General features: G+C 37.8%; 1 protein-coding gene across 1 annotated transcript; it reads left to right on the top strand.

The window, feature by feature from the left end:
- The first annotated feature begins 12,128 nt into the window (after positions 1–12,128).
- LOC113597516 (retrovirus-related Env polyprotein from Fv-4 locus) lies at positions 12,129–13,061 on the top strand. The gene has a single exon (XM_027053842.2). The coding sequence runs from the start codon at positions 12,129–12,131 to the stop codon at positions 12,933–12,935; it is 807 nt and encodes a 268-aa protein (XP_026909643.1). The 3' UTR covers positions 12,936–13,061.
- The last annotated feature ends 12,771 nt before the right edge of the window (positions 13,062–25,832 follow it).

Here is a 25,832-nt window from a genome sequence, read left to right as displayed (position 1 = left end):
ATCCACAGGAGAAGAGAGCAAGGACTGACAGGTCCTTGGGCCACACTGGGAGAGGCAGTTCCCCTGCTGGGAGGACATTTGGTAGAGGCTGTGCAGCCTTCCTACAGGCAAAGGTCCAAGAGGATCTCAGAGAACTACCACATTCCCTGGTGTTGGAACATGGAAGTTAAAGGTGAATCCCAGCACCAGATGGGTGTTGTGATTTACCATAATTCCTGAAATGCTGCAGCTACAGGATCATGCAAATGTTTTCTAGGGCAGTCAGGCACCCAGCTGCAGCCTCTGTGCATTAGCAGCAGGACAATCAAGTGAACGTTCCTGGGGGAGGGTTGGCACCTGGCCATTGCTGAGCGGGACCCTCCCCAAGGGTCTGAGAGGGTCAAATCCACAAACCCTCAGAAGTGAGGGGTTGGGAAACAGCCCCATCTGAGATAAAATGCAGGAGGGAGGTGCCACCTGACAGTCTGATGACTTGGTCACTAACAGTGTAGAAGACAGGAGTGAACAGAAGCTGTACACAAAGGAGGGATGTTTGATTTCCAGTCAGGGAAGGCACAGAGTTCTGATACTAGAGACTGGGTATTGGGTGACAGCATTTTCACCACTCCCACACATGCCCACACATGCGTACATGCCACATCAATCCACCACAGTAAGCTGAGCACCGCCATCTAGAGGAGAATGGAGCCATTGCAATAAGCCCTGACCAACTGGGCCAATGAGCTCTTGAGGAACACGTCTCTCCACCTGCATAGTTGTGGACAATAAAGTGCTTCATAGTTTGACTTCTCAGGGAAACTGGCTGTAATTTCAATTGTATTTCATTCAGTTCACTGGCCTATCTTTTCAATTTTTTTTTCTTTTCTCATTCAATACAGAAAGAGAAAAAATATTTTTATTTTCCGTTTTTATAAAAAAGATTTTTCTTTAATTTTTTCTACTATATTTTTTCACTTTTTGTACATTTTAAAATTCTGTTTTACTTTTTATCATTTCACTTTGTTTTATTTTATTGTACTCATTTTTTCAAATTTTCAAAAATTTTCCTTTTTTTCTTTTCTTTCCCTTTTTTTCTATATTCTATCAAGCTTCTTTAAACAACCAGACCAAAAAACACCTATGATCTACCATCCTTTATTTGATTTTTTTGCTTTTTTAAATTTTATTTTTTTATACTTTATTAATTCCTTTTCTTCCTTCAAAATGATGAAATGAAAGAATTCACCCCAAAAGAAAGAACAAGAAGAAATTACAACCAGGGAATTAATCAATACAGATACAAGCAAGATGTCTGAACCAGTATTTAGAATCACGATAAGAATACTAGCTGGCACTGAAAATATATTACAATCCCTTTCTGTGAACATAAAAGAGGTAAAAGAATGAAATTAAAAATACTATAACTGAGCTGTAATCTCGAATGTATACCACTGTGGCAAGGATGGATGAAGCAGAAGAGTGAATTAGCGATATAGAGGACAAACTTCTGGAGAATAATGAAAGGGCAAAAAACATGACATAAGAAGTAGAGAACTCAGTGACTCATTAAAAAGGAACAACATCAGAATCATAGGGGTCCCAAAGGATGAAGAGAGAGAAAAAAAGGGTAGAAGGTTCATGTGAACAGAAAACTTTCCTAACATGAGGAAAGACACATATATAAAAATCCAGGAAGCACAGAGAACTCCCAGTAAATTCAACAAAAACCGACCATCAACAAGGAATAACAGAGTCAAATTCACAAAATACTCTGGCAAGGAGAGAATTATGAAAGCAGAAAGGGAAAAAAAAGTCCTTAACTGACAAAGGAAGAGAGATCAAGTTTGCAGCAGACTTATCCACAAAAACTTGGCAGGCCAGATAGGAGTGGCAGGATGTATTCAATGTGCTGAATCAGAAAAATATGCAGCTAAGAATTTTTTTTATCCAGCAAGGCTATTATTCTAAATACAAGGAGAGATAAAGAGTTTCCCAGACAAACAAAAACTAAAGGAGTTCATGAACACTAAACCAACCCTGCAAGAAATTTTAAAGGTAACTCTCTGAGGGGGAGACAAAATAAAAAAAAAAAGCCCAAAAGCAACAAAGATTAGAAAGGACTACAGAATACCACCAGAAACTCCAATTCTACAGGCAACATAATGGCAATAAATTCATATCGTTCAGTACTCACTCTAAATGTCAATGGAATAAACATTCCAATCAAAAGACATAGGGTAGCAGAATGGATGACAAAACAAGATCCATCTATATGCTGTTTACAAGAGACCCATTTAAACTTAAAGACATCTTCAGATTGAAAGTAAGGGGATGGAGATCCATCTGTCATATTAATGGTCGCCAAAAGAAAACCAGAGTAAACCATACTTATACCAGACAACCTAGATTTTAAAATAGACTGTAACAAGAGATGAAGAAGAGCATTATATCATAATTCTTTTTTTAATTTTTTAAATTTTTATTTGCATTTATTTATTTTTGATATAGAGAGACAGAGCACAAGTGGGGGAGGGGCAGAGATAGAAGGAGACACAGAACCTGATGCAGGCTCCAGGCTCCGAGCTGTCAGCACAGAGCCTGACGCAGGGCTCATACCCACAAACTGCAAGATCATGACCTGAGCCGAAGTCGGACGCTTAACCAACTGAACCACCCAGGTGTCCCTATCATAATTCTTAGTTATCTATCCACCAAGAAGATATAAAGATTGTAAACATTTGTGCACCAAACGTGGTGGCCCCAAAATATAAATCAATTAATCACAAAAATAAAGAAATTCATTGATAATAATACCATAATAGCAGGGGACTTCAACACCCCACTTACAACAATGGACAGATCATCAAAACAGAAAATTAACAAGGAAGCAATGGCTTTGAATGACACACTGGACTGGATGGACTTAATAGATATATTCAGAACATTTCATCCTAAAGCAGCAGAATACACATTCTTCTCCAGTGCACATAGGACATTATCCATAATAGATTACATAGTGGGATACAAATCAGCCCTCAACAAGTACAAAAAGATCAAGGTCATACCGTGCATGTTTTCAGGCCACAATGCTATGAAACTTGAAATCAAACACAAGAAAAAAATTGGAAAGATTACAAGTACGTGGGGACTAAACATCCTACTAAAGAATTAATGGGCTAACCAGGAAGTTAAAGAGGAAAGTAAAAAGTATATGGAAGCCAATGAAAATGATAACACAGCAGCCCAAAACCTCTGGGATGCAGCAAAGGCTGTCATAAAAGGGAAGTATGTGGCAATCCAGGCCTTCCTAAAGAAGGAAGAAAGGTCTCAGATACATAACCTAACCTTACACTTTAAAGAGCTGGAAAAAGAAAAGAAAAGAAAACCCAAAACCAATAGAAGACAGGAAGTAATAAAGATTAGAGCAGAAATCAATGCTATCAAAACCAAACAACAGCAAACCAACAAAACAAAACAAAACAAAACAAAACAACAGTAGAACAAATCAATGAAACCAGGAGCTGGTTCCTTGAAAGAATCAACAAAGTTGACCAACCCCTAGCCAGTTTGATCAAAAGAAAAATGAAAGGACCCAAATGAATAAAATCAGGAATGGAAGAGGAGAGATCACAACCAACACAGCAGAAATAAAAACAATAAGAGAATGTTATCAGCAATTACACACCAAGAAATGGGCAATCTGGAAGAAATGGACAAATTCCTAGAAACATATACACTACCAAAACTGAAACAGGAAGAAATAGAAAATTTTAACAGACCCATAAACAGTAAGGAAATCAAAGTAGTAATCAAAAATCTCCCCAAAAAAAGAGAGTCCAGGGCCAGATGGTTTTCCAGGGGAATTCTACCAAACATTTAAGGCAGAGTTAACACCTATTCTCTTGAAGCTGTTCCAAAAAATAGAAATGGAAGGACAACTTCCAAACTCTTTCTATGAAGCCAGAATTACCTTGATTCCAAAACCAGACAGAGACCCCACTAAAAAGGAGAACTAGAGACCAATTTCCCTGATGAACATGGATGCAATGATCCTCAACCACATACTAGCCAACTTGATACAGCAATACATTAAAAGAATTATTCACCATGACCAAGTGGAATTTATACCTGGGATGCAGGGCTGGTTCAATATCTGCAAAAACAATTAATGTGACTCATCACATCAATAAAAGAAAGGACAAGAACCATATGATCCTCTCAATAGATGCAGAGAAAGCATTTGACAAAATACAGCATCCTTTCTTGATAAAAACCCTCAAGAAAGTGGAGATAGAAGGATCATGCCTCAAGATGATAAAAGCCATATATAAAATACCCACTGCTAATATCATCCTCAATGGGGAAAAACTGAGAGCTTTCCCCCTAAGGTCAGGAACAAGACAGAGATATCCACTCTCACCACTGTTATTCAACATAGTATTGAATGTCCTACTCAGGAATCAGACAACACAAAGGAATAAAAGCCATCCAAATTGGCCAGGAGGAAGTCAAACGTTCACTTTTTGCAGATGACATGATACCCTATATGGAAAATCCAAGAGATTTCTACCACAAACCTGTTAGAACTGACCCTTGAATTCAGCAAAAATCACAGTTTATAAATTCAATGCACAGAAATTGGTTGCATTCCTATACACCAAGAATGAAGCAACAGAAAGAGAAATAAAAAATTGGTCCCATTTACAATTGAATCAAACCCCATAAAATACTAAGGAATAAACCCAACCAAAGAGGTGAAATATCTAAACACTGAAATCTATAGAAAGCTTATGAAAAAAATTGAAGAAGCCACAAAAGTGGAAAAATATTTCATGCTCCTGGCTTGGAAGAACAAATATTGTTAAAATGTCAACACTACCCAAAGCAATCTACACATTTAATGCAATCCCTATCAAAATAACACCAACATTCTTTACAGAGCTAGAACATAGAACAAACAATCCCAAAATTTGTATGGAACCAGAAAAGACTCCGAATATCCAAAGCAATCTTGAGAAAGAAAACCAAAGCTGGAGGCATCACATTCCCAGTCTTCAAGATGTATTATAAAGCTGTGATAATCAAGCCAGTATGGTACTGGCACAAAAACAGACACACAGATGAATGGAACAGAATAGAGAATTCAGAAATGGGTTCATACCCACAAACGTGTGACCAACCTATCTTGGACAAAGCAGGAAAGAATATCCTGTGTAATAAAGCAAATGGTGCTGGGAAAACTGGACAGTGACATCCAGAAGAATAAACCTGGACCACTTTCTTACAGTATACACAAAAATAAACTCAAAATGGATGAAAGACCTTAACATAAGAAAGGAAGTCATCAAAATCTAGAGAAAGCAGGCAAAAAAACTTCTTTGAGCTCAGCTGCAGTAACTTCTTACTCAAAACATCTGCTGAGGCAAGGGAAACAAAAGCAAAAATGAACTATTGGGAACTCATCAAAATAAAAAGCTTTTGCACAGTGATGGAAACAATCAGCAAAACTAAAAAGCAACTGACAGAATGGGAGAAGATATTGGCAAATGACATATCAGAAAAAGGGTTAGTATCCAAAATCTATAAAGAATTCATCAAACTCAACACACCAAAATCAAATAATCCAGTGAAGAAATGGGCAAAAGACATGAAAAGACACTTCTCCATAGAAGACATCTAGATGTCTAACAGACACATGAAACAATGCACAACATCACTCATCTTCAGGGAAATACAAATCAAAGCTACACTGAGATGCCACCTCACACCAGTCAGAATGGCTAAAATTAACAACTGAGGCAATAATAGATGTTGGTGAGGATGTGTAGAAAGAGGATCTCTTTTACACTGCTGGTGGGAATTCATACCGGTATAGCCTCTCTGGAAAATAGTATGGAGGTACCTCAAAAAATTAAAAATAGAACTACCCTACAAACCAGCAATTTCACTACTAGGTATTTATCCAAGGGATACAGGTGTACTGTTTCAAAGGGGGCACATGCACTCCAATGTTTATAGCAGTGCTATCGACAATAGCCAAAGTATGGGAGAGTCCAAATATCCATTGACGAATGAATGGATAATGTAAAGGTGGTATGTGTATATATATATTTTTTCACATACACACAAACACACACATACAGTGGAGTATTACTTGGATAAACTAAAGGTTGTATATATATACATACATACAGTGGAGTATTGGCAATCAAAAAGACTGAAATCTTGCCATTTGCAACTACGTGGGTATTATGCTAAGTAAAATTAGTCACTCAGAGAAAGACAAATATATGACTTCACTCATAAGAGGAATTTATGATACAAAACAGATTAACATAAGGGAAGGGAAGGAAAAATAATATAAAAACAGGGAGGGGCAAAACACAAGAGACTCTTAAATATAGAGAACAAACATAGGTTTGTTGGAGAGGTCATGGGAGGGGCTAAATGGGTAAGGGGCATTAAAGAAGACATTTTTTGGGATGAGCACTGGCTGTTATACATAGGGGATGAATCACTGGAATCTACTCCTGAAATCATTGTTGCACTATATACTAACTAACTTTGTTGTAAATTAAAATAAATAAATAAATAAATTAATTAATTAAAACATTGTATAAATTCATTAATAAATTTAAGTTCCTTATATGTTTTGGATGTTAGGTCTTTATCAGATATATAGTTTGCAATTATTTTCTCCCATTCTGTAGGGCACCTTATACATACAATTTAACAGCAAAAAACAGGCAAACAAAAAACAAAACAAAATGAAACAAATAACCTGATTAAAAATGGACAAAGGACCTGAATATACATTTTTCTGAAGAAGATATATAAATGGGCAAAATATATAAGGAAAAATGCTCAGCATCACTAATCATCAGGGAAATGCAAATCAAAAACCACAATAAGATATCACCTCACACCTGTCAGTATGATAAGAAAAGAAACGATAAAATAGAGAGGGAAATATAAGTACCTGAGATTCCTGGTTGGCGAAAAGCACGTATTTTGAAATAATGTTGGTAGGGTCTGACCAAGCAAAACCCCCTCAGGCATGAGGTTCCTCAAGTACGTAACATATACCACCTACTTACCATCAGGGTCAGGTTTCCCTCAGGAATTTGACAAAAGACTGGACTAATAAAAAGTAGTCCATAAAACATATGACATACAAGGAATGGTATGTCCATACACCACCCCTCACACAGTGGAAATGAGCCAATCAGGAATGGGAAACCCAGCATCTAAAGTTATCAAGCTAATAAGGGTAGAACCTGAGAAAGAACGAGGGGGAACGGAATGGGGGTGCTGACCAGAACCTTATAAAACAAGGATCCCTGCCTATAGTCACAGGCATTCCTTCTCAAATGCCCCCTCTCTGTAAAGAGAGCTTTTATACTATTCTTCCTTTCTGATCTGATCTTATACTCTAATAAACTTTTGCCTGTTCATTTTGTGTCCACCTCTTAATTCTTCAAAGCAGTGAGAAAATGAATCTGGATATTGAGGTAAAAAATCCTGCAACATTAGGATGGCTGTTTTACATATATATATATATATATATATATATATATATATATATATATATTAGGGTTAGGGATACATATATATACATTTATATTATATTATATTATATTATATTATATTATATCATATATATATATAATGGAATATTGTTTAGCCATAAAAATCAAGGAAATCCTGTCATTTGTGGTAACATGAATGAATGTGGAGGACATTATGCTAAGTGAAATAAGCCAGAAAAAGAAAGATAAATACTATATAATCATACTTATATGTTGTTATTAAAAATATAATCATAGTACCAGACTATAGAATGCTGCTTACTGGTGTTGGGTGGAGGGTTGAGGAAAATGCAGGGATATTATATAAAGGGTACAAACTTTCAGTATAAGATGAATAAATTCATGGGGCACCTGGGTATCTCAGTCAGTTAAGTATCTGACTCTTGATTTTGGCTCAGGTTATGATCTCATGATTAATGGGTTCAGAGTCCTGCATTGGGCTCTGCACTAGTGCAGAGCCTGCTTGGGATTCTCTGTCTCACTCTCTTTCTGCCCATCCCTTGCTCACACACACTCTCTCTCTCAAAACTAAATAAACTTTAAAAAAGAATAAGTTCTGGGGATCTATCATACAACATGATGACTAGAGTTAAAAATACTGTATGAATATTTCAAATTTGCTAAGAAAGTAAATTTTAAGTGTTCTCCCCATACAAAAAAATAATAACTATGTGAGGTGCTAGATATGTTAATTAACTTTATTGCAATCATTTCACAATGCTATACATAAATCATCATGTTTTACACTTTATATATAAATACAATTTTATTTGTTCTTTATACTTAAATAAAGTTGGAAAAAACTAGTAGCTTGACATTAAACTTGGAAAAATATTTAAATCAAATAGACCCAAATCCCCACTTACAGGTGGTGGAAAGCCCAGGGTCCTTCTCAATATCGCTAATTAAAATTTCTAGTATCTTCAGTCCTTGATTTCTTTATAATGTCAAATTCTTTATCCCCATTATTCTCCTCACATATTTGAAATGTGTAGTCACTGATGTGATGTGATATGGGATCCAGAAGTGAACAGTTAAGAAAGAATTCCTGAGATGTATTGGTGCAAAAAAAAGATGGTTTTATTGAAGCAATGGGACTGGACCTTTGGGCAGAAAAAAGCTGCACTGAGATTGTGAGGAGCTATTGATTACATACTTTTAAGTTAGGAGGAAAAAAGATAAAGGATTTTCAAAAGCATTTTCATATGCTAAAGAAGACTTATTGGATACTGGATGTCTCGCTATTGTCAAGCTAAGCTGCTTTTTGCCTCTATCAAGACATTAACAGTAAGACAGTTGTGAGTTCCTGGAGGAATGTCATTCTCTGACCCTCTCAAGTATTTGTTAATGGGCTACAAGTTGTAAAGAAATTTAATTTTATCTAAATTTCCTTTAGCTTTTGTTCTCCACATCAGTCACCATGCAACTCTATGTTAAACACTGAACTTACTGTAGCACTCCCTCAAAGTAGCAGTGATGAAAAATTCGGTTGTAGCAGCACTTTTATTGAAGATTTGAAGGCATTGGGGGCAAGGCAATATACAGGACAGAACAACGCTCTTAAATGAAATAAAAGGCATTCTTTGACTATGTTTGCCCACTAGAAAGTCCTCACTGGTTTATTGGCATTTACTCAGGCCCTTTCTTTGAATTATTTGTCCTCTCATTGTTTTTAACACTCCTCTGGTTTACCGACGGAAGCAGCTTCATTCACCAAGGACAAAGGTAGGCGGGGGCGGCCGTGACTTCAGAGACCGAGGTGGTGTGGGCAGCAGCTCTACCCACCAGAACCTCGGCCCAGAAGGCTGAGCTAATAGCCTTAACCCAGGCCCTAAAGTTAGGAAGAGACCGCAAGCTAACCGTGTACACTGATAGCCGATATGCCTTCGCAACCACATATTTACATGGGGCGATATACAGAGAACGGGGGCTCCTCACAGCTGAAGGCAAAGACATCAGAAATAAAGAAGAGATTCTAGCCCTGCTAGCAGCCTTATGGGAACCCAAAAAGCTAGCGATTGTGCATTGCCCAGGACACCAGAAGACAACTGACCCAATTTCCCGGGGCAACAATTTGGCCAATCAGACTGCAAAAAACATAGCTCGGCCCCCAGCGCAATTGCTGACCCTACAACTGCCAGACCCTGGACCCCGGGAACTGCCCCCCAGCCCTGAGTATTCAGAAAGCGACATTCAATGGATGAGTAAACTTCCTATGACCCGAATCAAAGATGGCTGGTGGAGAGACTCTAAAAGCAGCATTATACTCCCAGATAAACTAGGATGGCAAGTTCTAGAGCGGATCCATCGCAGCACCCACTTAGGTTCCCAGCAAATGTTGGACTTACTGAGACAGACTGGACTAAAAATCAGAAATGTCTCTGATAAGGTCGATCAAGTAGTCACTAAATGTACAGTGTGCCAACTCAACAATGCGAGTAGCAATCCTCAGACAACAGGGGTAAGACAAAGAGGGAGCAGACCGGGGACCTATTGGGAAATAGATTTCACTGAGGTAAAACCAGGAAAATATGGATATAAGTATTTGGTAGTTTTTGTAGATACCTTTTCAGGATGGACTGAAGCCTTTCCAACCAAGAATGAAACGGCGCAGATTGTAGCCAAAAAGATCCTAGAAGAAATCCTGCCCTGGCATGGTTTTCCAGTAATGATAGGGTCAGACAATGGACCTGCATTTGTCTCTAAGGTAAGTCAGGGACTGGCTTCCATACTTGGGGCTGATTGGAAATTACATTGTGCATACCGACCCCAAAGCTCAGGACAGGTAGAGAGAATGAACAGAACCTTAAAGAAGACCCTAACCAAATTGACCATGGAGACTGGCACTAATTGGGTGGTCCTTCTCCCCTACGCTCTGTTCAGGGTGTGTAATTCCCCATACAAACTGGGACTCACACCCTATGAAATAATACATGGTAGACCACCCCCCATCATCCCTAACCTAAAAGATAACCTTATCAAAGCTGAGAATGATAATAGTCTTGAATTCTTGTTCTCCCTACAAGACTTGCAGAGGGTCCATGAAGATGTATGGCCCAAATTAAAGGAACTCTATGAGACTGGACCCCTGCTTATTCCACATCAATTCCGGCCAGGGGATTGGGTCCTCGTCAAACGTCATTGGCAGGGAACTCTGGAGCCCAGGTGGAAAGGACCCTTCCAGGTCATCCTGACAATGCCTACTGCCATCAAAGTAGACGGAATTGCCACCTGGATCCATTTCGCCCACGCCAAACCAGTGGACCCGTTCTCAGACCTCATCGGACCTTCAAAGACAACCTGGACTGTTGATCGGACTAAGGACAATCCTTTAAAATTGACCCTACGCCGCCAACGGACTGAGCTGTAACTATGGTACTTGCCCTTCTCTTGATTGTTCTGCAAATTCTGTCTGTAAATCCAAACCCCCACGACCCCTATAATTTGACATGGGAAATTACTAATTTAGAGACTCATGAAGTCTACAACAAACCCCTAGGAACTGCCCCATTAAATACCTGGTGGCCAGATTTATATTTTAATTTAGAAAAAATTAGTCCATTAAAAGAAATGGAAGGAGGTAAATGGAGGCAACTGCAAAGGAGGGTATCAATAAGTAGAAATGGATTTTATGCATGTCCGGGATTTAGGACGGGAGCAATGAAGCACACATGTGGAGGGTTTGAAAACCTCTATTGTGCAGCCTGGAGTTGTGTCACCTCCAATGATGGGGAATGGAAGTGGGAAGTAAAACCCCAATTTATTGAAATGTCCTATGTCCAACCATGTACCCGCACCAGGTATGATGAAAACTGTAACCTTATTCGTGTGAGATTTACAGAGGAGGGGAAAAAGGATAGGCGGTGGGTCTTAGGACTCACTTGGGGACTCTACTTATATCAATATCCCCTCTTTGGGACTGCCATTCAAATAAAATTAAAAGTCCCCCCTCTTGTACAACCGGTAGGGCCAAATCAGGTATTAGAAAAAAAAAAGAAAAAAAGAGACGAGTCTATCCCAGAAGGTATAGACTCCCTATGGAAATTGCTAACAGCAGCGTATGAGGCCTTAAACCGATCGGACCCTGAGGCAACAAGGGCCTGCTGGCTATGTTATGATATAAAACCCCCCTTCTGGGGCGCTTGGGTGGCGCAGTTGGTTAAGCGTTCGACTTCAGCCAAGTCACGATCTTGCAGTCCGTGAGTTTGAGCCCCGCGTCAGGCTCTGGGCTGATGGCTCGGAGCCTGGAGCCTGTTTCCGATTCTGTGTCTCCCTCTCTCTCTGCCCCTCCCCTGTTCATGCTCTGTCTCTCTCTGTCCCAAAAATAAATAAAAAACGTTGAAAAAAAATTTAAAAAAAAAAATAAATAAAATAAAACCCCCCTTCTACGAAGCCATAGGTCTAGCTGCCCCTTTTTCACAGTCAGATGAAGACTCGCCAGCAGCTTGCAAGTGGAATCGAAAGGGCCCCCGCCTCACACTGCAAGCGGTCACTGGCAATGGGACTTGTATAGGAAAGGTCCCCTCTAGCCATATCCAGCTCTGTACCCATAATTACTCTATGGGTAAATCTAAATGGATGATTCCAGCTTCTGACAGTTGGTGGATTTGTTCTCAGACAGGGCTCACCCCATGTGTTAGCAGGGCTGTTTTTAATTTGTCACCCGAATATTGTATCATGATATTAATATTTCCAAGGGTTATTTACCACCGAGAAGATGTTGTATATGATCTGTGGACGGAAGGGACGGAAGCAAGAGGGTCAATAAGAACAAAACGGGAACGCTTTACAGCCATAACCTTGGCCACCTTATTTGGCCTTGGTGCCATAGGGGCAGGAACAGGGATCTCATCACTAGCCATCCAGCACCGAGGGTTCAATAGCCTAAGGACAGCCATTGATGAGGATATAGCCAGACTTGAGGACTCAATCTCGCACCTCGAAAAATCTCTGACCTCCCTTTCTGAAGTGGTCCTACAGAACCGAAGGGGGCTAGATCTAGTCTTCCTCCAACAGGGAGGTTTATGTGCAGCCTTAAGAGAAGAATGTTGTTTTCATGCTGACCACACCGGAGTAGTCCGAGAGTCCATGGCTAAAGTTAGAGAAGGCCTGGCCAAACGGAAGCGTGAACTAGGACAACAACAAGGCTGGTTTGAGTCTTGGTTCAATCAGTCCCCATGGCTAGCCACCCTGCTTTCTGCTCTAGCTGGGACCCTTATACTCCTCCTTCTCCTTCTCACCCTCGGGCCTTATATTATTAATAAACTAGTTGCCTTTATCAAAGACCAAGTTAACACGATCCAACTGATGGTCCTTAGGACCCAATACCAACCCGTCATTACCAAAATATTTGAGTCAGACACATAAGATCCAAGATTGGCTCTTAAGGCACCAAAGAGAGGGGGGAATGAGAGGCTAAGAGAAAAATTACCAGGTGTACTCACAACTGCAAAGAAAAGATCCCCCCCCCACCCCGCCGTTCCCAAAACCAGCCAGGGCGCGCCCATTTGTAGTCTGACATAAAGGCGGGAACAATCAAGTTCTGCTGAATGGTTTAAAATAAAGGCGGGAACCAATCGAATTCTGCTGAGCGTTCAAATTTAAATGTTAACAAACAACAGCTCTGTAACCTCTAAAAAAGGTCCCTAACTTGTTTGTGCGGGGCTATAAAAGAAGCTGTAAGATCCTTACTCAGGGCCTCTTAGCGCCACCGGCAACTAGTGCGTGGAGGACCGGGTTCGAACCTGCAATAAACAACCCTTGCCGCTTGGCTTTGATTCTGGACTCTGGTGGTATGTTTTCGGGGGGGTCTCTCGAATCGGGGCATATCAGTAACATGAATGTATTTTAAAAGTACACTGGCATAAGATTGAAATTATTCTTTTCTCTCTGTTCAAAAAACAGTTTCTTCAATTGTTGATCAGCTCTTGATGAGAAAATGTAAATGAGGAGTACTTGGGTTACTTAGTTGTTTAAGTGTCCGGCCTCAGCTCAGGTCATAATATCACAGTTTATGAGTTCAGGCTCTGTGACAGGCTCTATGCTGACAGCACGGAGCCTGGAGCCCTCTTCGAGTTTTGTGTCTCCCTCTTTCTCTGCCCCCGCCCCCCGTTCATGCCATCTCTCTCTGTCTCAAAAATAAACAAACAGTAAAAAAAAAAATGTAAGAAAATGTAAAATGACATTTTTTTGTCTGCCCAAAAAACCAAAACTTTTATGTTTTGTTTCTATCAAGTCTTTGATTACTTAAAGTTAAAACATCTCTAAATTAAAAGAGCTAAGTTTTACTAACAACTATATAACTCTATCTATTTGCCCTTGGAATCTCTTATTGCCATCTTGCTTACATGAATAATTAAGTTTTAAGTTCTGCAAAAATGTGTAATCCTATTTAAGCATGTGCTTTACAACTTTCTGAGGTCTTTTTAACAAACTTCCATGGGATTTAAATTGTAAATGAAATCTCTTTGACTAATTAAGCCTTTTTTTGGTATGTTAAGTAAGTTTGGAAGTACTGTTAAACAAATAACAAGGCTTAGGTTACATTTGGGTCAAAGCTATCACTATTCCAAGGATTATATGCAACGTCTAGTTTTAATATGGTTTGGTATAAGGCCATCATTTCATATTCTGATTGTTGAAGTGCTGTGTCACAGAAATAACTGGATTTCCTTGCCAGCTATATTGGAACCTCTCATCAGATCTTTAGCCATGTCCATTTTTTAGTCTTTTGTCATTAAAATTATTGTCCTTATTCTCTTCTGAAACATATTTCATCTTCAAGGAGACTCATAAAAAGGGCTTTTGACAAATGCAGGTTTTTTGATATCTTTAAAATTGGGAAAAATTGAGGAAGGAGTGAAGATGGCAGAGCAGTATGGGGACCCTGAGCTTGTCTCCTTGAAACACAGCTAGATCAACATCAAAAAATTTTGAGCACCTAGGAAATTGACCTTAGGATCAATGCAACAATCTGCATAATTTAAGCAAGAGATATAGGCAGGTACACAGTGTAGAAAGGTGAATTGGGAAGAGAAATGCCACAGTGTCATTGAGGGTAGGGAGCCATTTTCTCAGAAAGAGGGCAGAGAAAGAGAAGGCAGAGAGAATACAGCACATTGAAATCATGCAAGAAGATCATACAAGAAAAGCACTCCCTCTAAAAGTAGCTGTAGAGGAAGAAAGAAAGAGTAAAAGCACTTACAGATGATTGGGCAAGAAATCTGTTCCCCAAAACCATTGATGGGGATAAATGAGAGGATTTCAATACCTCCAGTTTTTTTGTAAACAGTGGAGTGTAGAGTCTGAAGATTCAAAGTTCAGTGGCTGGCAGTGCTCTGGCGAGGAAGCAGTGTGAATCCCTAGGAATGGGCAGTATGGTCTAGGGGGAGTGTTTGTGGCACAGGGAGAAGCAGCTCCCCTGCTTGGGGTGCATTTGGTAGAGGCAATATGGCCTCTTATGGGGCAGAAGTCCTGGCAGGCTCCAGGGAGCTGCCACATATACTGGTATAGGAAAAAAGATACTACCTGAGGGCACCAAACCCTGGTGCTGTTTGTTGCAATTTACCATAAACTCTGAGCCTTTGAGGCTGTGCAGCCACATTGACATTTCCTGGGATAAGTCAGTATCAATAATTGCTCAGTGAGACCCTCTCCCAGAGGATCAGCAGGGGTCCACAACTCGGAGGTCTCTTAAGTGTGGGATTTTGAAGCACATCCCCATCTGAGATAAAACTCTGGAGGGAGGCACCTGGCAGGCAGACAGCTTGGACACAAACAGGGTAAAGGTGGGAGCAGATGGAAGCCTGAGACAAAGGAGGGGTGATTAATCCAGAATCTGTGAGAGTGCAAAATTTCTGCTCCAGAGACTAGAGGAGAGGCTGAACCAGTTTTCACCTGTATCCTACCCTAACTGATCAACCCAAGTGAGCTAAACAGTGCCACTAAGTGGAGAATGGAGCCTTACACCAAGCCTTGCCCATCTGTACCCTCCAGGAACATCCCCTAGAAGACCAGCACAAATCCTTACCACGCACTTAGTCTAAGGATCATAATGTGCTGCAAAGTTTCAGTTCTAGGGCAAAATGGATCTAGCTTCATTTGGGTTTCATTTTGTTTGCTTGTCCATTTGTTTGTTCATTTTATTTGCTTCTGTTGTTTTTTTAAGTTGTTTATTTTTCTTTCTTTTCTTTTTCTTTCTCGGGTACAGAAAAAGCAAATGTTGTATTCTATTTTTTTTATATTTTATTTTATTCTATATTATATTTTTAAAAATTTAATTTTAAATTTCTTTTTATTTATTGTTTTTCTTTTCTTTTCTTTGTCTCTTTTCTACCAAGTTTTTCTTAACAAATAGATTGAAACATGGCTAGGATGTAGCTTACATTATTTCATTTGTTTTGTTTTGTTTTTAATGTGTTTTTAATTTTTTAATTAACTTTTTTCTCTTCCTCCAAAATAACAAGACAGAGAAAGTCACTTCAAAATAAAAAAACAGGAAGAAATGACAGCCAGGGAGTTAATCAACACAGATATAAGTAAGTTGTCTGAACCAGAATTTAAAACCACAATTATAGGAATACTAACTGGCTTTAAAAAAGGCATAGAAGACACCAGAGAAATCTTTGTGTAGAGATAAAAGAACTTAAATCTAGTCAAGTTGAAGTTAAAAATGCTATAATTGAGATGTAATGTTAACCCTTTAACATTGCCACAATGACAAGGATGGGTGAAACAAAGCAGTGAATCAGTAATATAGAAGATAAAATTATGGAAAATAAAAAAGCTGGGAAAAAAAGGAAAACAAAGGCAAAAAGGTCATAATACAAGACTTAGAGAACTCAGAATGGAAGGACAGATAAAGACTTTCCCAGAGAAACAAAAAGTAAAGGAGTTCATGACTACTAAACCAACCCTGCAAGAAATGTTAAGGGGGACTCTTTGAGTGGAGAAAAAAAAAAAAAAAAAAAAAAAGACCACATGTAACAAAGACTAGAGGACCAGAGAACATCACCAGAAGCACCAACTCTACAGGCAACACAATGGCACTACATTCATGTCTCAGTAATCACTCTGAGTGTAAATGGAATAAATGTTCCAATCAAAAGTCACAGGGTATCAGAATAGATAAAAGTGCAAGATCCGTCTATATATTGCCTACAAGAGACTCATCTTAGACCTAAAGACACCTTCAGAATGAAAGTGAAGGGATGGAGAATCATATATGATGCCAATGATCATCAAAAGAAATCTGGAGTAGCCATACTTATGTCACACAAACTAGATTTCAAAACAAAGACAATAACTAGAGACAAGGAAGGGCACTATATCATATTTACAGGGTCTATCCACCAAGATTTAACAATTGTAAATATTTATGCCCCTAACTCGAGAGCACCCAAATATCTAAATCAATTAATGAAAACCGTGAAGAAACCTATTGATAATAATACAATAATAGTAAGGGACTTTAATACTCCACTTACAACAATTGACAGATCATCTAAGCAGAAACTAAAGAAGGAAACAATAGCTTTGAATGACACACTGGACAGGATGGACTTAAAAGATATATTCAGAACACTTCATATTAAAGCAGCAGGATACACATTCTTTTCGAGTGCACACGGAACATTCCCCAGAATAGATCACATACTGGGTCACAAATCAGCCCTCATTAAGTACAAAAAGACTGAGATCATACCATACATATTTTCAGACCGGCAATTGCAATAATAGGTATTTACTCAAAGGATACAAAAAAGCTGATTTTAAGGGGGCACATACATCCCAATGTTTATAACAGCAGTATCAACAATAGCCAAATTATGGAAATAGCCCAAATGTCTTTGACTGAAGAAAACATAAAGAAGATGTGGTATAAACACACACACACACACACACACACACACACTGGAATATTACTCAGTGATTAAAAAGAATTAAATCTTGCCATTTGCAACAATGTGGATGGAACTAGTGTGTATTATGCTAAGTGAAATTAATCTGTCAGAGAAAGAGAAATATATTATCTCACTCATGTTTAATTTAAACAAAACACGTGAATATAAGGGAAGGGAAGGAAAAATAAAATAAGATAAAAACAGAGAGGAGACAAAGCATAAGAGAACTCTTAAAATAACTTAAAATAACTCTTAAGAGACCCTTAAGAGAACAAACTGAGGGTTGCTGGGTGGGAGTTGGGTAGGGGGATAGGCTAAATGAGTGATGGGCATTAAGGGGGAACTTTTTGGGATGAGTACTGGGGGTGATAAGTAAGTGATTCACCACTAAATTCTACTCATGAAACCAATACTACATTATATGTTAACTAACTTAAATTTAAATTAAAAATAAAATCAAGGACTTTGTAAAAAATAGTAAAAATTTTCAGAACTAACTAAATGCCACATTCAAATTGAAAGGAATTAGTAACATGGGACTAAATAAATTAAGGAAGATGATTACAGTTTTAGTCACTCTTGTTTGAAACCCTTGTTTGAAACATTGCTTCTTCTCTAATATTTTCTCTTTCACATTAAGGACATTTTTCTCTTAAGACAACCATGATTTACAGAAATGTGATAAAATATTCATCTGTAAACAAACTGAAGCATTTAACTTTCATCACTACCTAAAACCTCTGAAATTCAAAAACTTTTGTTCTTCCTTTGGTGACAGTCATAGTTATTTGCATAAGTTCAATAAGAATCTGTTCTCCTTATAACAGGACACCTTTGTAAAGATTGGTCATTTTACCAAGGCTTTCACTGGAATGTTATATTTGAGAGAAATGCATAGACTCAGATATGATCATACAGCTTTTAGGAACTAAAGTTGACTTTATGAACCAGGAAGCCAGTGGAGCCCTTAGAAATGGTTGGCCTGATACCTTGCTTACAGAGTTCCCAGCAGCCTTACCAGGTGAGTAAAGAGTGTCACCTCCTGACGGGTGCAGGAATCTCAGGATATTTTGGACACCTCAAGAAGATGTATCTGCCCAAATCTAGTTATTGAGGGCATGTCTGATGGCAAGCACTTGGCTTGGCTTCTGGCGTGGAGAGGCTACTAAGCATTTGATATAGAGATTCTTTACAACAAATTCCAGCAAAGCAAATTTTAAAAAATCTATATGATCAATCACTATTCTTGCTGACCTTATGGAAATAATTAGGCCACATTTGTTAAAATTGGACTTGTTTTAGAAACGAATTAGTCTTGATTTGGAAATGAGGGTAACTAGAGAAAAATTGTTTCAATAGCACACCTTTGTAGCTTTTAAATTTTAATACTATTTATTATAAAGTAGACTAGAATCTAAATTCTTCTGGTTTCCTCAAATATTTGGCTATGGTTCTCCAAGGTTTCCAAACTTCTTCCATTCTCTTGACTTATATTCATTAACAGCTAAAACTGTCTTTTTCCTAAAAGCCCTAAAACTGATGCTGGACAACTTGAGGTAAACTGCAGAGAAATAGATCATGTATAGACCATCTTCTTGCTTGTTATTCTGTGGGGATAATAACAAGACCCCACGGGCATTTGATTATTTGAACAACTGGAAAATGGGATAGATTTCCCCAATGGTTGTATCTGAAAAGCCTTTTCTCAGTGTAGACCTATAAATAGATAATTAGTATAGTACTTTATTAAATTATTCACTTGAGGGCAGGTTAATTCATAAATCTCTAAATGAATACACAAGCTATATCCTCCCTAAACCTGATCTGACAGTTACTAGCAGCCCACCCCATATAAACACAGGAGACACGGTTTATTTAAAGAATTGAAGGCCTAACACAGCAGGGCATTTAACTCCAAAATGAAAAGGCTCTTAACAGATCATATTATGTATTCTCACAGCCATAAAATTAGAAGTTCATTACTCATGGACTCATATATCAATAATTAAACGTGTATCTTCCTCACAGGAATCCAGTGTTGGCAGCTAACGTGCCTTTTTATTCCTGTGAAACTGCAGAAGGCCTCAAACTTCTCCTCAAAAGAAAATGATGGTTGTGCCTTTCTTTTTCATTCTCCTTTCCCCAAGCTATACTGACAATTCCTTCTTGAAATGGACCATTCAAAACGTTCACCAGAGACCTTAAATTACAAACTAGAAAAACTCATCCGATTCCCACTGCCTGTTCCCACTCCATTTGAGGATGCTTCAATCCTGACATCTAAAAATCTTCTCACTAGCAGTACTTGAGACTCAGACACTGGGTTTATAATTTGCTCTAACCATTAACCTATATTTTTATTTTGTTTCTATAAAGATACCTCTTATTAATAACCTGACTACTTACTAAACAAAATAGTATATGATGGCTAAAATGGCTTGCTACACAATTAAGCCACACAGATTCTCAAAATGGCATTAGATATTTTAACTGTTGCACAAGGTGGAACACGTGCTAGCATGAAAACAGAATGTTGTGTATCTATTCCAGATATCACAAAAATGTAACAGGATTGCAAAAAGATGTAGATACTCAAATTCAAACTTTAAACAATCTCTCTCTTTCCTTTAGTGATTGGCTAAACTCCTGAACTGAAGGAAGATTTTAGTCAACTATCAAAGGTCTTTTTTTCAGGCCTCTGTTTCTCATAATAATATTAACCTCGTTTTGTTTTCTGCTGGTGTCTCCCTGTCTGGTGCAAAGACTCCTTCATTGACATAACTTCCAGGAGGCAGATGATTGTTCCTACTCAAGGAGGTTAATATATGTTGTCTACCTTGAATTGGCTGCCTCTGCCTCTGGTAACTCTTATATACAAATTCCTCAAATGACCAACATTGACCCATAGGTAGGGACTTCTCTATGCCACTATTCAGCAGGAAAAAGTTACAGAAGAGACCTTCCTCCCTGAACAGACTTAAAGATTTAAGGGTCAAAATTGTTCAGTGGGGAATGATATGGAGAACAAAGGCAAAAGAAATGTAGATGAAATTAAATCTCCTTATAACCTGCAGCCCATTGACAATTACTTGAGTCAGGCAGAGTATGATATTCCTCTAGGAACACAACTGTCTTAATATTAATGCCTTGATAGAAGCAAAAACAACCTTAGCTTGACAATGGCCACACCTCCAGCATCCTGTAAATCTTCTTTAGCATATTAAAATCCTTTTGTAAACTTCCTTTGTCTTTAACTGCTTCAATTCCAAAGTAAATAATCAATTGCTCACAATTGCAGCTATTTCTGCCAGGGGTCCTGTTCCCATGCTTTAATAAAACCACCTTTTCCTGCCAAAAATATCTCAAGAATTCTTTCTTCGCCACTGGCTCATGGACTCAAACTTCAACCTACAACAAATATATACATGTAACTTAGTAAACACTTTTTTTAGAGTTTAAGGTAATGATATTCAGGTACAAAAAATTCTGGTGATTAAACAACTACCAAGTTAAATTTTAAAATAGCTAGAATAGATGGGTAACAAGTTTCTTAGGCAGAGATCAACAAACCACAAGGCAAAGGATAAATCAAGCCTGTTGCCTATTTTTGTATAGCCCACAGGCTAAGAAATATTTTTACATGTTTAAATGGTGGAAAATTCAAAAGAAGAATATATCATGACATATGAAAATTTTGAAATTAGAATTTCAGTGCCAATAAGTAAATTTTGACTGTAATACAGCCATGTTTATTTGTTTACATATTATCATCACTTGTTTTTTGTCCAAATTTTATTTAAATTCTAGTAAGTTAACATACAGTGCAATATTGGTTTCAGGATTAGAATTCAGTGATCCATCACTTACACACAACACCCAGTTGCTCATCGTTACAAGTGCCCTCAATAATACCAATCACCCATCTACCCATCTCCCACCGCCATCCCTCCATGAACCTTCAGTTTGTACCCTACATTTGAGAGTCTCTCATGGTTTGTTTACCCTTTCTTTCTTTTTCCCCCTTTTATATGTTCATCTCTTTAATTTCTTAAATTCCATTCCATTCTCTGAATGAATTATTTCATTTGGCATAATACAATCTATCTCCATCATTGTTGCAAATGAGAAGATTTCATTCTTTTTGATGGCTGAGTAACATTCCATTGAATATATATACCACTTCTTTATCCATTCATCAGTCACTGGACATCTGTGCTGTCTCCATAGTTTGGCTATTTTGACAAAGTTGCTATAAACATCAGGGTGACTGTATCCCTTCAAATCAGTATTTTTGTATCCTTTGCATAAACACCTAATAGTGCAATTACCGAATTGTATGGTAGTTTTATTATGAACTTTTTGAGGAACCTCCATACTGTTTTCCAGAGTGGCTTCACCAGTTTGAATTCCCACCAACCAGGCAAGAGGGTTCCCCTTTCTCCACTTCATTGCCAATACTTCTTATTATGTTAATTTTGGTAATTCTGACAGGTGTGAAGTGGTATCTCATTGTGGTTTTGATTTGTATTTCCCTGATAATGAATGATGTTGAGCATCTTTTCATGTGTCTGTTAGCCATCTCAATGTCTTCTTTGAAAAAGTGTCTATACATGTCTTCTGCCCATTTCTTCACTGGATTTGTGGGGGTTTTTTTGGGGGGGAGGTTGAGTTTGATAAGTTCTTTATATATTTTGAATACTAACCCTTTATCCAATATGTCATTTGCAAATATCCTCTCCTATTCTGTAGTCTGCCTTTTAGTTTTGTTGATTATTTCCTTCACTGTGCAGAAGCATTCTGTTTCAATGAAGTACCAAAGGTTCATTTTTGCTTCTGTTTCCTTTGCCTCTTGTGATATGTTTAATAAGAAATCACTACAGAAGGGTCCAAGAGGTTGCTATCTGTGTTCTCTTCTGAGATTTTGATTGTTTCCTGTCTCACATTTAGGTCTTTTATCCATTTTGAATTTATTTTTGTGCATGTTGTAAGAAAGTGGTCCAGTTTCATTTTTCTGCATGTCACTCTCGTTTTCCCAACACCTTTTGTTGAAGAGACAGTCTTTTTTCCATTGGACATTATTTCCTGCTTTGTTAAAGATTGGTGTCCATATAGTTGTGGTCCCATTTTGGATTTTCTATTCTGTTACATTGATCTATGTGTTTATTTTTGTGCCTGTACCATAGAGTCTTGATGACTACAGCTTTGTAGTATAACTTGAAGTCCAGAATTAAATTGCCTCAAGTTTTTTTTTTCTTTTTCAGGATTGCTTTGGCTATGCAGGGATTTTTGGTTCCTTACAAATTTTAGGATTGTTTGTTATAGCTCTGTGAAAAATGCTCATCGTGTTTGATGAACATTGCATTAAATATGTAGATGGCTTTGGGTGGTAATGATATTTTAACAATATTTGCTCTTCCAGTCCATGAGTGTGGAATGCTTTTCCATTTCCTTATGTCATCTTTAATTTCTTTCATAAGTTTTCTATAGTTTTCAGAGTACAGATCTTTTACCTCTTTAGTTAGGTTTATTCCTAGGTATCTAATTATTTTTGGTGCAATTGCAAATTAGATACATTCCTTTATTTCTCTTTCTGCCTCTTCATTATTGGTGTATTGAAATGCAACCGATTTCCGTACATTGATTTTATATCTGGTGTCTTTGATGAATTTGTGTGTTAGTTCTAGCAAAATTTTGGTGGAGTGTTTAGTGTTTTCTTAATTTTTTTAATGTTTATTTATTTTGAGAGAGACAGAGACAGACACAGAGTGTGAGCAGGGGAGGGGCAGAGAGAGAGAGGGAGACACAGAATCCGAAGGGGGTTCCAGGCTCTGAGCTGTCCGCACAGAGCAGGATGTGGGGCTCAAACCCAAAAACTGTGAGATCATGGCCTGAGCTGAAGTTGGAAGCTTAATTCATTGAGCCACCCAGGTACTCCTAGTGTTTTCTAGATACAGTATCATGTTCTCTAAAAATAGTGGAAGTTTGACTCCTTTCTTGCCAATTTGGATGCCTTTCATATTTTTTTGTTGTCTGATTGCTGAGGCTAAGACTTGCAGTGCTATGTTAAATATCAATGTTGAGAGTGGACATCCTTATGTTGTTCCAGAGTGGGTATCCTTGTCTCATTCTTGATTGTAGGGGAAAGGCTCTCAGTTTTTTCCCATTGAGGATAATATTAGCTGTGAGTCTTTCATATCTGGCCTTTATAATGTTGAAGCATGTTCCATCTATCCATACTTGTTGAGGGTTTTTATCAAGAAAGGAAGTTAGGGGTGCCTAGGTGGCTTGGTCAGTTGAGCGTCCGACTTCAGCTCAGGTCATAATCTCAAAGTCCGTGAGTTTGAGCCCTGCATCGGGCCCTGTGCTGACAGCTCTGAGCCTGGAGCCTACTTCGGATTCTATGTCTCCCTCTCTCACTGCCCCTCCCCTGCTCCTGATGTGTCTCTCTCACTCTCAAAAATGAATAAATGTTAAAAAAAGAAAGGAAGTTATATTTTGTCAAATGCTTTTTCTGCATCTATTGAGAGGATCATACGGTTTGTATCCTTTCTTTATTAATGTGGTGTATCACGTGGGTTGGTATGCAAATATTGACACAGCCCTGTGGCCCAGGGATAAATCCCACTTGATTGTGGTGAATAATACTTTTAATGTACTGTTGGATTCAATTTGCTAGTATCTGATTGAGAACTTTTGCAACCATGTTCATCAGGGATATTGGCCTGTATTTCTCATTTTACTTCAGTCTTTGTCTCATTTTCAATCAAGATAATGCTGGCCTTTTAGGATGATTTGGAAGTTTTTATTCCATTTCTATTTTTTGGAGTAGTTTGAGAAGAAGAGATGCTAATTCTTCTTTAAAGGTCTGGTAGACTCCCCCTGGGAAGCCATCTGGTCCTAGACTCTTGTTTGTTGTGATATTTTTTACTACTGTTTCAATTTCTTTGGTGATCTTGGGTCTGTTCAAATTTTCTATTTTTTCCTTTGTCAGTTTTGGTAGTTTAAACGTTTCTAGGAAATTACCCATTTCTTCCAGGTTGCCCAGTTTGTTGGCATATAATTTTTTATAATATTCTTTTATAATTGTTTGTATATCTAAAGTGTTGGTTGTTATCTCTCCCCTTCCATTCATAATTTTATTTATTTGGGTCAATTTTTTTTCTTTTTGATAAGTCTGGCTAGGTGTTTATCAATTTTATTAATTTTTAGAAGAACCACCCCTTAGTTTCATTGATCTCTTCTACTGTTTCTTTTTTGTTGTTGTTGTTTATTTGTTTCTATATTCTTTAGTTCTGCTCTTGTCTTTATTATTTCCCTTCTTTTCCTGGCTTTAGGCTTTACTTGTTGTTCCTTTTCTAGCTCCTTTAGTTATAAGGTTAGGTTGTATTTTAAGACCTTTTTTGCTTCTTCATGTAGGCTTGTATTGTAATATGCTTCCCTCTGAGGACTGCCTTTGTTGCATCACAAAGGTTTTGGAGTGTCATGTAATCATATTCAATTGTTTACACGTACTTTTTAATTTCTTCTTTATTTTTTTGGTTAACCCATTCATTCTTTAGTAAGATGTTATTTAATCTCCATGTATTTGTAGTATTTCCAGTTTTTTTTTTTCTTTTGGTTGATTTCAAGTTTCATAGCATTGTGGTCTGAAAATACATATGGTATGATTTCAATCATTTGTACTTGTTGAGGCCTGATTTGTGATTGAGTATGTGATCTATTCTGGAGAATGTTCCATGTGCACTCGAAAATAATATGTATTCTGCTGCTTTATGATGAAATGTTCTGAATATATCTAAGTCCATCCGGTCCTGTGTGTCAAGAAAAGCCATTGTTTCCTTCTTGATTTTCTGTTTAGATGACCTGTCCATTTCTGTAAGTCTCATATTAAAGTCCCAACTATTATTGTCAATGAGGTTTTTTATGTTTGTGATTAACTGATGTATATATTTGGGTTTCTCCAAGTTGGGGGTATAAAGATTTACAATTGTTAGATCTTCTTGAAGGATATACCCCTTAATTAGGATATCATCTCTAGTTACAGTCTTTGGTTTTAAATCTAATTTGTCTGATATAAGTATAGCTATTCCAGCTTTCTTTTGGTGCTCATTAGCATGTTAAATGTTTCTCCATCCTCTCCCTTTCAATCCACTAATATCTTTAGGTCTAAAATGAGTCTCTTGTAAGCAGTGTATAGATGGGACTTGTTTTTTATCCATTTGACACAATATATCTTTTGATTGGAGCATTTAGTCCATTTACATTCAGAGTGGTTATTGAAAGACATGAGTTTAGTGTCACTGGGTTGCCTGTAAAGTTCATGTTTCTGGTGCTGTTCTCTGTTCCTTTCTAATCAGTGTTG

The sequence above is a fragment of the Acinonyx jubatus genome, chromosome X, assembly GCF_027475565.1.
Source record: "Acinonyx jubatus isolate Ajub_Pintada_27869175 chromosome X, VMU_Ajub_asm_v1.0, whole genome shotgun sequence".
In the NCBI taxonomy this organism is placed as follows: domain Eukaryota; kingdom Metazoa; phylum Chordata; class Mammalia; order Carnivora; family Felidae; genus Acinonyx; species Acinonyx jubatus.
This window is presented reverse-complemented; position numbering and strand designations above follow the sequence as displayed.